The following is a 15,600-nucleotide window of genomic DNA, read 5'->3' as shown; positions in this document are numbered from 1 at the left end:
CTCTCAGCCCTGATTGATCTATCCCCAAGGATGGGAGACTGGACAGTCTGCAGACACAGAGATCAGTTATCATGGGAGTTTAACAAAAGAAGGGAACAAAGGAATGGATCAGCAAGAAAACAGAGGCAGGACACAAAATATTCATGTGGATTGTCAGAGTATCAAATCGGCAAATTGAGTGGGAATAGAGAGAAACCTGGCAAAAAAGAATAGCCTGGCATCCCAGGAAGTTTGTCATCAACAAAGATGAGCTCTGAGAAAGCAAGACAAATGAGTAACATAATGAAGAAGGGTCTCTTGGAATAGCAGTTTCTATAGGTTCTTAAACAGAAATTAGAATTTAATCCTGGCACTTGATGAGAGCAATAGCTTATCTAGAAGAAACAGATATGGAAGATTAAAGGGCCATCACTCTGTATGCCAACAATCTTTCCTCTATGGAGATTGATTAGCATGAGGACAGAAAACTATTGGAAAGCATTTATGTCGGGATCAAAGGAGAGAGAAGCAGACGTTATATTATTGCACTATAGGCCAAGGAAATGATAAAAAATAACGTTCCCTTAATTGGGATTTCAAACTTAGGACTAAAGTAATTTATAGAGTAGTGTGTGTATGCATGGGTTTATGTAATATGTGTCATGTGTAGCAAGACGAGTGAGTATAATTTATTTTTCTTTAGTCATTTTCAGTCATGTCTGACTCTTCATCACTCCATTAAGGGTTTTCTTGGCAAAGATATTGGAATGGTTTTCTGTTTCCTTCTCCAACTCATTTTACAGATTAGGAAACTGAGGCTTACAGGTGACACAGCTAGTCACTCAGATTTGGATTTTTGTGTGTAATACTAGCCTTTTATTTCTGAAGGAGGTTTCTAAACTCAGGATCTAAACCTAAACTGCTGTACTGTGTGTGGTAAAATATATTGAATATTTCTGATTCACCCATCAGCAGTGAGCATGATAAAGGATCTAGTCCAAAGGAAAGCTTTCTTCAGACTCATCCTGGCTCTCAACTGTGATGGGAATTCTTCATTGTGTGCATAGCAAGAAGTGTTATCTTTATTAGTCTTATTTGTGGAATCACTATGATGCTTAGTCTTCTCTGTCTTAAATAAAAGATTAAAATAAATATTAATTCCCCCTCTCCTTTTTTTTTTTTTTTTTTTTTTTTCTTAATAGCTCACTTTGGAGACCATAATTCTTCACTGCATCTTTCAGGATATCTTTCCGATAGCCAGTTTATACCAGATCAGAATAAAGACTTTGTAACCAGAGTAGAGTCACTGCATGAACAGCACAGGTAATAACTGACTAAAGCAGAATCATTTCACGTGTATTACTGATTATTTTAATAACTTACTTCTGGATGTGTATAGGCATTGCATAATGTGATTTGTATGATCTTATCTTACCTTTGGCTCAGTAATTATTTTTAAAAGGATAGTGGATGGGTTTAGCATGTTAATAGCCCTCTTTATATAGATTAGATGGCACAGTGGATAGAAGACCAGGTTTGGAATCAGGAAGACTTGAGTTCTAAAATCCAGCTTTAGATACTTACTAGCTGTAGTGACCTGGGCAAGTCTCTTAACCCTATTTGCCTTGGTTTTTTTACCTGTAAAATGAGTTGAAGAAGGAAATGGAAAAGCACTCCAGCATCTTTGCCAAGAAAAATCCCAAAAGGGGTCACAAAGAATTGGACACAACTGAAAACAACTAAGCATCGTATCTTGTTTGTACATAGTTGTTCTCATATTGTCTCCCCCATTAGACAAGATTATCCCCTTGAGAACAGAAGCTTGTTTTTCATATCTCTAGTATTTAGCACAAAAACTCAGACACAATTGAATAAAAACAAGAAATATGACTGAGAGCTTTTCTTGGGGCAAAGTAACTAATACCTGTTCATTCAACATTAGTCAATGCTAGTAAATGACTGTTTTTGCTTTTACCCAGTGTAGATTATAATTGTGTTTTTAAATGACATATTGAGTCTGTTTTCCTATTAAGACATTTATCTTTATAGCCTTAATTTCCCATAGATTTATGCATTTCAAAAGTTGCCTTGGCTATCATTTTGTTTCAACATGGCTGGCCAAAGCACAGATTGAATTTAGTTTACATTTTGATATCTGTCAGTATTTTACCAAGTTTAGCAAGAATCAACCAAGTCCTCCTTTAATTATTATGAAATTAATAAAAAGACGTGTAAAATGATAAAAGTCAAAACACAGACTTCACTTAGTTCACTTAATTAAAATTACTTTCACAATAGGTGAAAATTAATTAAGTAGAAGCTAAGAGTGACTACAGCCCTCAGTGTCTTACACAAAGTAGTAAGTCCAAGGAGAAGCCATTGCCTAAAGTCATGTCTATCTGTGCTCAAAAACTACTTGTCTATAATATAAAAATGACAGTCTCTAGAAAAAGAAGAGAATTTAGAATTAATTTCAGGATCTGACTACTAAACTACCTTCTGTGACCTTGGACAATCAAAAAAAATAAATAAAAGCAATACTACCTAGATTGTGGACCAGTTGTCCTTGAGACTGACCCTTCCCATGGTTGGAGAAAGATGAGGTCATTGAGTCATGACACTTTTAACATCATTTAAGAGCTCTGTCATTCAGTTTCCTTATCTGTAACTGAAGGGCTATGTTTAATCCATCAGATTCCTTTTATTACTGACATTCTTTGATCCCATGACTTCACATTTCAGGTTACTTAAGACCCAAAAGTCCCTGAGACCACATGCTTATTGGACAGCTCCATGTCCAGGGCATAAATTTAATCTGTAAGATTTGGACTAAGATTCATTTCAATTTTAAAATTGTTAACATTCCATGAATTTGAATGTATAAAAACTGTTTAGCAGATGTGTATTGGATTAAACCAATATTGCTGGTAATTAGGTGGCCCAGTGGATGGAACATCAGAACCGGAGTTGGGAAGGCCTGAGTTCAAAAATGGCCTTGGAAACTTACTAGTTAATGCAGTCTTGGGCAAGTCACTTGCCATAAAACTGTTTGCTTCAGTTTTCTCATCAGTAAAAGGAAGGTAATAATAGAATCTACTTCAAAGGTTGAAGAGAAGATCAAATAAGATAGTATCCATAAAGCGCTCAGCACAGTGCCTGGCAAATAACTAGGTACCATATAAATGTTAGTTTTCATAATCTTCATTATTATTGTTATTAATCCATTTATCTCTCGTTTTCTTTAAAAATTTTTTTTTTTTCAATTTATTGTTGTTTTTCAGTCATGTGGGACTCTTTGTAACCCCCATGGACTATCATTTTCATGGCAAAGATACTAGGATGGTTTGCCATTTCTTTCTCCAGTATCCCCATCTTCCAGATGAAAAACTGAGGTAAAGAGGGGTTAAGTGACTTGCCTAGAGTCACAATAATTATCTGAAGTTGGATTTGAACTCAGATTTCCAACTCTAAGTCAGTGCCATTATAAAAAAAAAAAAAAAAAAAAAAAAAAAAAAAAAGCAAGCATTTATTTTTTTCTCCTAGGGCAGCTAGGTGACCCAGTGGATAGAGTGTCAGCTTGGAGTCAAAAAGCCTCATTTTCCTGAGTTCAAATCTGGCCTTATATAGTACAAGCTATGTGACCTCAGGCAAGTCACTTAGTTTACCTCAGTTTTCTCATTTGTAAAATGAGCTAAAAAAGGAAATGACAAAATCACTTCAGTATCTTTGCCTAAGGCGCCTATGAAGAGTAAAACACAACTGAACAACACTTTTTCCCTCATTCTCTAATTGAGTTAAAAAACTGTTTTGAATTCTCTTTCTTCTTTCCACCCATTGAGTAGGCAAGAAATACAGTACCCATTATGGTACCTACTTTCTCAATTAAAAAAACAAAAACAAAACCTAATAAAAATGCATAGACAGGCTAAACAATTTCTCTCATTCTCCAAGAATTTCTGAAACAGGCTGCTCTAATGTGTTTGTCCTTAATAGTACAGTGCATTTCAACTGAAGGAGAAAAAAGAAACTAACCTCACTAGCTGAGATAATTTTTAAAAAATAACTTCACAGTTGCATGTTTATTGCTAAGAATAGATATAGGACCTGTGATTTCTTTGGCATGGGTACTTCCTAGACAGAAAAACTCCTATCTGTGCAGATTATCAACTTCTCTGGAATTTAAAATCTTAGAAAATTGCCTAAAGCACTAAAAGGTTGAATTTGAACCCAGGTTTTCTTGGCTTGGAAGCCAATTTTCTATCTATCCATTTGGCCATACTATCCCTCCTATTTATCATTTCCTTTTTAAAAAAAAAAAATGATTCCTTTAAACAAGTAATTATCTTTTAAAAGATCCTTTAGTCATCCACATTTTGGATTTTTCTCCTTACTCTACATATGAGAAATTTTTGAGAAAGGTTTTCAGTTTTTCTGTATACTTTTTTTTTTTTTTTTTTTTTTTTAGCAATTAGTGAAAATCATCAGGTACAAGTTAAATGTTTGTTTTCATGTACTAAAACTTCAGTTTGGGAGGCATACATAAATGGTTGTTAATTTCTCATCAATACTCTGGTCACAACTTGGAATATGATACCAATTTAAGTAATCATTAGCCCAATAACTTGACCTTTTCCAGCCTTGAGATGGCAAATCTCAAAATGTTAAGCTCAAAATCCAGGCATTATTGCCTTTTCTATGGAAAAAAAAAAAAAAAAAACAACAAACAAACAAAAAAAACCTATTAACACAATTACATAAAATCATTAAAAAAATAATTTCTATAAAATACTTTTAAAATAGTATGGGAATTAAGCCATTTGCATATGTTTGCATTAACAGTTCCCTTAATGGATAGTATTTATACAGAAGTGGTTTCTTTTGTTTCTTATTTTAGTGGAAAAGCTTTCTCATTAGCAATAAAAAATAAATAAAAATAGAAAAAAAATTCTTTTCAGTAAATGATTCAAGCAGAGTCTGGAATCTTTTCATTAGCTGAGAGGCTAGGCTAAATGAAATTATTATCCTTTTTCAAATCTAATATTTGAAATCCAAAATTCTAAATATGAGGCAAACCTTTGGAAATATTCATTTATATATTCATTAAGTACCTCCTTATTAAGTACAACTTTTGGTAAATTACTCTGGTGCTTAGGCCTTCTCCCATTTTAAGAAGAACTCATGTTCTTGATAAATTTGTTTATTTTCAAAGTTCCTGGATACCGCTAGAGCTTGAGTTTTAGCTTTACGGTTGGATCATCTCTTGGGCCATCCACATGACCTCAGCTTTCTCCATAAATTTATTTATAAATAAAATAAAAAGTTGTTTATAAAATAAAATAAAGTTGAGGCAGCTAGGTGGCACAGTGGATAGAGTACCAGCTCTGAAGTCAGGAGGACCTCAGTTCAAATCTAGTCTCAGAGACTTAACGCTTCCTAACTATGTGACCCTGGGCAAGTCACTTTACCCCAATAGCCTCAGCAAACAAACAAATAAATAAGTAAAATAAAGTTATTTGTCCTTATCAAAGTAAAGGTGTCACTTTTGATACTTAATTTTTTTTTAAGTCCTAAAGCCAGCTCCTGGGTATAATTAGATCTTCTTTATGGAATCTGAACAGGAAAACAATAAGTTTTTGCACTGTTTTCCCTCATGAGCAACCAAAACATGTGTTGTACATCCCATCTCATAAAATCTATAACATTCATGTTCATCTTATTGATGTTAGAGTAGTCTCAAAGTAAATAATACTTCTATTATGTGTATTATGCATACACTTGTTTTGTTATTGATTCTTTTTAATAGGAAGAATTCTTTCTTGTCAGTATTTTAAAAGGAAGAATGACTAGCCATTTCGCCTCATTTGCAGAAGTTTGTATTCAGGCCAAATTAAACTGTAATAAAAAAGTAAATGTTGACTTTGTTGACAGGAAAAAAGTATACTTCAAACTCTGAAAGTTAAAAGCAAGAATTAGGCTTCTAAAATGAAACAAATATATACCTTTTTCAGAATTTTTAAGAGTGGATTCTGCATGTAACATTGCCTTTGGGAGTTACAACACTGGAATTCTTCAAGGAATAGAAAAAGAAAATCAGTTTGGATTTAAATTGGGTAGTTTCAAATATGTAAAAAGACAGAGGTAATTGTAATTGAATATTGATAGACCAGTAAATGAGATGGGTCATTTAATCGTGATTATGGTAGAGAAACTTGAGGTCATAGTAAATAAATTAAATTGATCACTTCATTTTAATAGAATTTTTGCTTTCTTTTGGAGTTAAAATTGAGGCAATTGGGCAAAAATGATTATCAAATTTAGTTGATTTTGTTATAAAAATAGTTCCCGAGTTTCTCTTTGTCTGCTTATTGAATTACTCTTTTCCATTCCTATTAAGTCTCTTTCTTATTTTTATTTTCTCTAGTGGCCTCAAGCAATCTGAAGCAGAATCCTGCTTTATTAACATTGCCCGAACACTAGAATTCTATGGAGTGGAATTGCACAGTGGTAGAGTATGTTCATTTTTATTATCTTTTGATTGGAAAATTTTACTAATGTTTTAACTTTTTTTTAATATGAAGATGTCCTTGGTTAATAAAAAAAAATTTCTCTCCAAAGTAGATGGGTGGCCATTATGAGTTCTAATATAGAGCAAATCTTTTATTTTGGAAGGCTAATATAGAAATTATTTATTTTCTATTGATTATTCTTTAATTCATGCTCTTTCTTTTTGAAGGATTTTTTAAATTAGGAATAATATAAATAATTTTTATCAAGTCATATCTGTAATTTTCGGTTAGGCAACTTCGTGATTCAATAGGCCCTTAAAATTGTTTTCCTTGCTAGTCAATTGTTAGTAAATTTTCTACATTGCCATTGTGATTGTGTCGATTAGTTAATAAACATTTGTTATTGAGTATATTTCTTTGTTTTCATTCCTTGAACCATTTTCTACTGTGAACCTGGCCTAGTGGAAGAGGAGATGTTGTATTTTATTCTTTAAATGTGATTTGATTTTTTTTTTTTTTTTTTTTTTTTTTTTTTTTTGGTGGGAGATATATTAGAAACACTTTTAGAATCTTAAAGGGTACATTCATGTTTTCTGATTCATCCATAAGTTCTCATACATGCAAGGTAATTTTTTATTTTTTATTTTTTTGGAATTGTTTCTGGTTTCTTCCAGAGCATCTTTTACATTTACAGTATAGGGTTCTAACTTAACTTTTTCCTTGAAGTTGACAACTTTTTTTGTTTTGATTCTTTGGGGTGTTGCTTTTGAAATGCCCATTGCACTCCAAGATAATATATTCTAATTATGAAGCAAATAGTAAAAGAAAATTGTACCCTGATATATCTAAAAGTATCACAAAGTAACAATAAGCCATTGTTCATGATGTTGGAACAATGCATTATGGAAACTACTGTTTCTGTTTCTATTCTTTCTGGAAAAGGTCCTTCTATTAAGTGATCTTAGATGTATCAAATGGAGCTTTTTAAATAACTTTTTCTGTTGCTCTCTCTAGAAAGTAATTTAGAGGTTATACTATACCAGCTTTTAGACTGAAGCCCAATAAATAAATAACTCCTTTTTATGAAAAGAGAACAGCTTCAAATATTTAATGCAATGATAAGATTGATATCTTCTTCCTCTGAACTGATCCATTTTTCTTAATTTACAAAGAGCAGCTTAATACCTTCTTAGAGTCTTTGCCGTAATATCAGCAGATATGATTTTTTTTTTCTTTTGATTTCTACTTATGTGATTTATTTTTCAAATACGTCCTCCACTCTCTATTTTTAATTTAAAAAAAATTATTTCTATATTCTCTCCCTCTCTATTTCTCATCTCCCACTTATGCTAGTTGAGAAAGAAAAACAAACCTCTCTTTGAAAGATTTAAAGTCGAGAAAAACAAATTCTGGCATTAATCATGTCTAAAAAAGAACTTGACTTCTATTTGTACTCTTGAATCCATCACCTTTCTATCAGGAGATGGATAACATGTTCTGTCTTGAGTCCTCTGGAATTATAATTAGCATTCCTAAGTTTTTCAGAGTCTTTATTGCATTGCTGTTATCATGAAAATTGTTCTCCTGCTTTTGCTCACTTAACTCTGCTTTGGTTCATACAAGTCTTCCCATGTTTCTCTGAAATATTCCCTTCAAACAGATAAGACTTTTAACATCATGTAAAAATATTATTTCAAAGTATTTTGTTAGGAATCCGAATATGATTCAGAGACAGAGTCTTATGAAACAGGAACTTTTGGCTTAGGCATATATCCTTATGTTTAAGAAATTATCCGTTCTTGGTGATAAATTATTTTCTGAGGATTTAACCAGTGGTATATTTGGTCTTCAAAAATGCCAAATTAAAAATATTTAAGATTTATGGTTTGGGCTGTCTTGAGCAGTTTAAAAATCCACTTTAAATGCTAGTGATTATTTTATGTCTGCCCCCTCTAGCCACCTTGCATATGTCCTCTATTCCCTACAACCACCATAACATACTATAAATATGTTTCCCTCCTCCACTACTTTCCTCTTCTGATCCATTGTTTGAACTACTGCCAGACTTATCTGCCATATTTATATATTTGGTGCTGCTTAGAAATCATCATTTTCTCACTCTCATTTACCCCAAGTATCTATCTAGTCACCAAATTTTGTAATTTCCTCGCATTCCCATTTCTCCATTCATGTACTTTCTACCTTAGTTCAGGCTCTCACCACTTAGTACCTGGACTTTTACTCTAGCCTCTTAATTGGTCTTTCTATTTCTATTCTTTTTTTCTCTTCCATTTAGACACTAAAGCAGTTCTTCTGAGTTCAGGTCTATTTAACTCTACTTAATAAACTCTAATGGCTCCCAATTATCTCTAGGATTGAATATTATTTTAAAGAATAATAATTAAATGTTTTTCTGTTTGGGCCGCAGCCTTACCTTTTCCCTCTTTACACCCAGTGTGGTCCACCCAAACTGACTGCCTTATCTATTCTCACATTTAACACTACATCTTTAATGTGGCTATACTAACTACTTCTCAAACCTGCAGTATAGTCCCTTTTTACCCTCCTCTCCACCTCTTTGAAGCCTTAGTTTTCCTATAGGTTTTAGCTGAAGTATTCTGTTTTAGATGAAACCCTTTCTTATCTCCTTCATTGCTAGTCATTCCAATTTCAAATTTTCTTGTGTCTATTTTGCATGTTTCCTTTGTACCTCTGTATGTACACCTTGTCTATTGATGAACTTTGGTCTTTGTAACAACTATACCTAAGGCAGCGCTTGGTACATAATAGGCATTTCTAAGATAAATATTTATTTGTTGAATTAAGTGGATTCCCTGTTGCCTATCAAGACAGTTTTAATTTCCTTATTTGATCTGCAGCTCAAGGTCTTCCTTAACCTCACGCTAGCCTTTCTTTTTTTCTGTCTCCTGTTATACTGTCCCAATCATTGCTTGTTCCCTGTCTTTTCCAAATTCTTCTATATGGTGCACATTTTCTTACTCCTTCTTTCTTTAATTCCATTCTGGTTTTTAAAGCTCAGTTCAAATTCCACCATTTTCATGAAGCCTTTCCTAATTCCTGGTCAGTAAAGACCTTCTCTCTACAGCATTGTATCCTCTCTCCAGCCTTGTATCCTCTCTCCAGGATATCTGGGTGAACAGGCTAACACTAGGTCAAGGGCTAAGTTCAAATCCAGCCTCTGATACTTGCTCAGACCCTGAGCAAGTCACTTCACTCAGTTTCCTTATCTGCTAAATAGGTATTATTATGGCCCCTACTTCCTAGGATTGTTGTAAGGATCAAATGAGATAACAGTTATAAATCACTTAACTCCGTGCCTGGCACATAATAAACATATATAAGCTATGTAAATGTTAGCTCTTATTGTCATCCTTATTGGTCTGTTTTGTTATTTTCTTTTTTACTTATCATGGATTATTAATATTATGTATTTTATGTGTCTTTCCTTCCCAACTCAAAGGTTATTAATGCCATAAAGGCAGATGCCGTGTTTTATTTTTGTTGGTAGCAGTATAGTACAGTGAAAAGAGAGCTATACTTAGGATCAGGAAACAGGCTCACCTGGGTTTGCCTCTAGTGGCCGTGTTAACTCTGAACAAATTATTTCTTTTCTTCTGGGTCATGGGTTCCTCATCTATAAAATGAAAGTGTTGGACTAGTCAAGTCAAGAAGCATTTATTAAAAGTCCAAACTATGTGACCAAGCACAGCATTGAGGATATATATAATTTTTAAGGGCTAATCACAGTTTCTATCTTTAAGTTGCTCACAGTGTGATGGGGAGACACATGCAAACAATTAGGTACTAACAAGATATATACAGGGTCAGTTAAGGGAAGATCTCCGGGAGAGAAAGGACTGCATGAAAGGACAGTGGGAAAAGGCTTCCTGCAGAAGATGGGATTTTAATTGAGTCTTTTTTTTTTTTTTTTTAATTTTTATTTTATTTTATAATTATAACATTTTTTGACAGTACATATGCATGGGTAATTTTTTACAACATTATCCCTTGCACTTACTTCTATTCAGATTTTTTTCCTTCCTCCCCCAAACCCCTCCCCCAGATGGCAAGCAGTCTTATATATGTTAAATATATTACAGTATAATTTAGATACAATATATGTGTGTAGAACCGAATTTTTTGTTGCACAGGAAGAATTGGATTCAGAAGGTAAAAATAACAGTTTACATTCATTTCCCATTGTTCCTTTTCTGGATGTAGCTGATTCTGTCCATCATTAATCAATTGGAATTGGATTAGTTCTTCTCTATGTTGAAGAAATCCACTTCCATCAGCATACATCCTCGTACAGTATCATTGTTGAAGTGTATAATGATCTTCTGGTTCTGCTCGTTTCACTCAGCATCAGTTGATGTAAGTCTCTCCAAGCCTCTCTGTATTTCTCCTGTTGGTCATTTCTTATAGAACAATAATATTCCATAACATTCATATACCATAGTTTACCCAACCATTCTCCAATTGATGGACATCCATTCATCTTCCAGCTTCTAGCCACTATGAAAAGGGCTGCCACAAACATTTTGGCACATACAGGACCCTTTCCCTTCTCTAGTAGTTCCTTGGGGTATAAGCCCAGTAGTAGTATGGCTGGGTCAAAGGGTATGCACATTTTGATAACTTTTTGGGCATAATTCCAGATTGCTCTCCAGAATGGTTGGATTCTTTCACAACTCCACCAACAATGCATCAGTGTCCCAGTTTTCCCACAGCCCCTCCAACATTCATCGTTATTTGTTCCTGTCATCTTAGCCAATCTGACAGGTGTGTAATGATACCTCAGAGTTGTCTTAATTTGCATTTCTCTGATCAATAGTGATTTGGAACACTCTTTCATATGAGTGGAAATAGTTTTAATTTCATCATCTGAAAATTGTCTGTTCATATCCTTTGACCATTTATCAATTGGAGAATGGCTTGATTTCTTATAGATTAAAGTCAATTCTCTGTATATTTTGGAGATGAGGCCTTTATCAGAACCTTTAACTGTAAAAATTTTTTCCCAATTTGTTACTTCCCTTCTAATCTTGTTTGCATTAGTTTTGTTTGTGCAGAAACTTTTTAATTTGGTGTAATCAAAATGTTCTATTTTGTGATCAATAATGGTCTCTAGTTCTCCCTTGGACACAAACTCCTTCCTCCTCCACAAGTCTGAGAGGTAAACCATCCCATGTTCCTCCAATTTATTTATGATTTCGTTCTTTATGCCTAAATCTTGGACCCATTTTGATCTAATCTTAGTATGTGGTGTTAAATGTGGGTCCATGCCTAGTTTCTGCCATACTAATTTCCAGTTTTCCCAGCAGTTTTTGTCAAATAATGAATTCTTATCCCAAAATTTGGGATCTTTGGGTTTGTCAAAGATTAGATTGCTATTTTTATTCACTATCTTGTCCTGTGAACCTAACCTATGCCACTGATCAACTAGTCTATTTCTTAGCCAATACCAAATGGTTTTGGTGACTGTTGCTTTATAATATAGCTTTAAATCAGGTACACTTAGACCACCTTCCTCTGACTTTTTTTTCATTAGTTCCCTTGCAATTCTCGACCTTTTATTCTTCCATATGAATTTTGTTGTTATTTTTTCTAGGTCATTAAAATAGTTTCTTGGGAGTCTGATTGGTATAGCACTAAATAAATAGATTAGTTTGGGGAGTATTGTCATCTTTATTATATTTGCTCGGCCTATCCAAGAACATTGAATGTCTTTCCAATTATTTAAATCTGACTTTATTTTTGTGGCAAGTGTTTTGTAATTTTGCTCATATAATTCCTGACTCTCCTTTGGTAGATATATTCCCAAATATTTGATACTATCGACTGTTATTTTGAATGGAATTTCTCTTTGTATCTCTTGCTGTTGGATTGTGTTGGTAATGTATAAAAATCCTGAGGATTTATGTGGATTTATTTTGTATCCTGCGACTTTGCTAAAATTCTGAATTATTTCTAATAGCTTTTTAGCAGAGTCTTTGGGGTTCTCTAAGTATACCATCATGTCATCTGCAAAAAGTGACAATTTGATTTCTTCATTTCCTACTCTAATTCCTTGGATCTCTTTCTCGGCTCTTATTGCCAAGGCTAGAGTTTCTAGTACTATATTGAATAGTAATGGTGATAGTGATTTTAATTGAGTCTTGAAGGAAGCCAGGAGGCACAGACAAGGAAAGAAGGGAAGAGCATTCTAATTATGTGGAAACCTCCAGTGAAAAAGCACAAATGGAGTGTCTTGTGTAAGAAGCAGCCAGGAGGCCAGTGTCTCTGGATCAATAGAAAGAATAGGGGAGGAAAGTGTAAGAATACTAGAAAAGTAGGAAGGGGCCAGGACATGAAGGGCTTTAAAAACCAGCTAGAGAATATATCATTTCTAGTGTGTACCACAGCAGTTGCTTAATTTTTTTTTTTGTTGAATAGAATGTAAGTATATACATTAAATAAAAGCATGAGGTTTTTGTCCTGGCCAATTCCCAACATTCATTCCATACATTACTTATTACTTAAAAGCAATAGAGATTTTAAATCCTTTTTAGGGGTTAAATGGAACCCTCTTATAAGGTTAGGAGGAAGAGGAATTCTGTGTCAGGGACAGTAAGCAAATGGCCACAGTGAAAATCAGATAACTTGCTAACTCCTTCATTAGTGAAATATTACATACCCCCTGACCTGGTAGAACCCCGTTGGTATTTTATGGTCTTGAATATAATAGATATTAAATGGTCTGAAATTAGGCTTTGAAGTAACATACTGTGAGACCGTAGAAAACAGTATTTTCTAATGAATGGAAGCCATACCAGAGAGGGATGTGTGTGTGTGTGTGTGTGTGTGTACATATACATATGCATGTGATTTTTATGTTATATGTTCAGTTGTTTTCATTCATGTCCAACTCTTTCTTCATGACTCCCTCCCATTTGGGATATTATTGGCAAAGATACTGGAGTGGATTACCTTTTCCTTCAGCAGCTCAGGAAACTGAGGCAAATAGTGGTAAGTGATTTGCCTATAGTCATATAGCTAACAAGTGTCTGAGGCTAGATTTGAACTTAGGAAGATGAGTCTTCCTGGCTCTAGACCCTGGCCCTCTATTCATTGTGCCATGTAGCTACTCTCAAATTATATATAGATATATAATTAAAACATATTTATTAAATATGTACTAAAGGGAATTAAAGTAAACAATCTTCAAACTACCTTCCAATTCTTGAATAATTCCAGGGTTTAAGATATCAAAACACTGAATAAAATTTAAATATTGTAGATAGTGCATTTAAAAGCACTAAAGGAGAAGGCAGCAACAAAAACCTTAATATTTCCTCCAATACAGTTTCCAGGGATTAGATACCAGTGCCTGATTTTCTTTTTTCTGATCTTAATTAAATAATTCATATGAAATTATACCAAGATAGAAATTTATTTGAATTAAATAAGGAAATGCAGATTCGAGGAGGGTTAAAGGTCTGTTTTAATCATTCTTTGTAGAAGTAGTTTAATGATTGTTTTGTTCTTAATGTATATCTGAGAATAGCTGCCTTGAGAGTATATACATTTTAGTTGAAAAAAGAATCTAGGTGAATTTAGTACAAATGACCCTCCTAACTGAAAGATAATAGAAGATATAGGCAACATGCAATGCATATTTTTGTACATGGTCACTATTTGAAATTTATTTATCTGATGAAGTATATTTGTGCCAAATGTTTTGTTTTTCTTTTGTTTTTCTTTCACTTTCCCCCCGACCAGGGCAAGAGAGAAAAAATAAATATAAATTGAAGAGAAAAGAAAAACTTGGGAAGTAAGGAACAAAACAAACAAACAAACAAAAAAGATAGCCAACTACCATCTCAGATTTTTGTTATTTCTGAGCACAAGTGTAAAGATGCTTTCAGATGGGTGGGAGTACAGCTCTGCTGATGTGGTTATAGGTGAAGCAGAAGGGCAAGTTTTACACATATTTGCAAGCAAAAAGAATTTTTGGGGAAAGGCATAGCATTTAAATAAAACCTATTGTGTTAAGCACTTTTTACAAACTTTTTCTCATTTCATCTTAGCTTCTGAAGAGCAGTTGCACTGTCTCAATAGATTCAGTACTCTAGACAGCTCCTAGTTGTGGACCAGTACAAAATGTCTAGCTGTATCTACTGCAGATCCTAAGTTCTAAGTTCCTCTCTGCCCAGCCTCAAAACTGATTTAATAATAGTGATGAAGAGGCTTGGTCCTGGATTCTGAGCACAAATACATTTCAGCTTATTGGCATCTTGGGAGCTCAAGATCAGTCCATTATGAGTCATATACTTCAATGTCATTTCCAGAAGCTCCTGTATACAGCCTCAATAGCATTTTCCTTTTCCAAGTGATGGATTAGGAGCAGTAATTACTGATAAGAATCAAGAGAACTTTGAGACAAGGCTCATATTGGCATCTCAATAGTGTCTGTTCATAGCACACATGTAATTTGGCATAGGGTTCATTAATTGATTGACTTATCAATTATTATCTTATCAGTATGATCAGAAATATGATTGACTTATAAATTATCAACTTATTATTGGTGTGGTGGTCTTCTGGAGTTCATGGTTTTGTTATCTCTTGCTCTTCAAGTAACAATTAATTGGCTTCTGCAGAAAGAATTACACCTCATCTGATGTCAGTTTACCTAGAAGTTGAATCTTTTTTTTTTTTCCCTAAGGCAATCAGGGTTAAGTGACTTGCCCAGGGTCACACAGCTGTCCCTAGATGTTGAATCTTAAGCTCCTCCTAGAATTCTTTTACCAGGACCATCTGGTTCTAGTCTAAGATTGGAGCCAAGACCCTGACCCCAGTGGCATATTTCAGCAGTAAACCTTAGTCCTGTTGGAGTTTCTGGAGCTTCCAGCTGGAAACCTATTCCTTTAGGGGTTAGAGTCCTTTGTATATGAGTTCCAGAGGAATTCTTTATAGTCTTTAAAAATGTCTTTTCTAGGGTAGCTAGGTGTCACACTGAATAGAGCACCAGCCCTGAAGTCAAGAGGACCTGAGTTCAAATTTGACCTCAGGCACTTAATACATAAAATCAAGTATCCCTGGGCAAATCACT

At 34.0% G+C, this 15,600-nt stretch overlaps 1 protein-coding gene across 7 annotated transcripts in view; it reads left to right on the top strand.

Moving 5' to 3' along the window:
* PTPN3 (protein tyrosine phosphatase non-receptor type 3) overlaps nucleotides 1-15,600 on the top strand; it is a 238,638-nt gene that overhangs the window by 122,258 nt on the left and 100,780 nt on the right. For 6 of the 7 annotated variants that reach the window (XM_074281840.1, XM_074281839.1, XM_074281841.1 and 3 more), the window contains 2 exons: nucleotides 1,182-1,302; nucleotides 6,401-6,488. In XM_074281840.1, coding sequence (XP_074137941.1) covers nucleotides 1,182-1,302; nucleotides 6,401-6,488 — 209 coding nt within the window. The remainder of the gene's footprint in view (nucleotides 1-1,181; nucleotides 1,303-6,400; nucleotides 6,489-15,600) is intronic. The other variant, XM_074281844.1, reaches the window with a different exon arrangement.

Source organism: Sminthopsis crassicaudata, chromosome 1 (genome assembly GCF_048593235.1).
Source record: "Sminthopsis crassicaudata isolate SCR6 chromosome 1, ASM4859323v1, whole genome shotgun sequence".
In the NCBI taxonomy this organism is placed as follows: Eukaryota; Metazoa; Chordata; class Mammalia; order Dasyuromorphia; family Dasyuridae; genus Sminthopsis; species Sminthopsis crassicaudata.
This window is presented reverse-complemented; position numbering and strand designations above follow the sequence as displayed.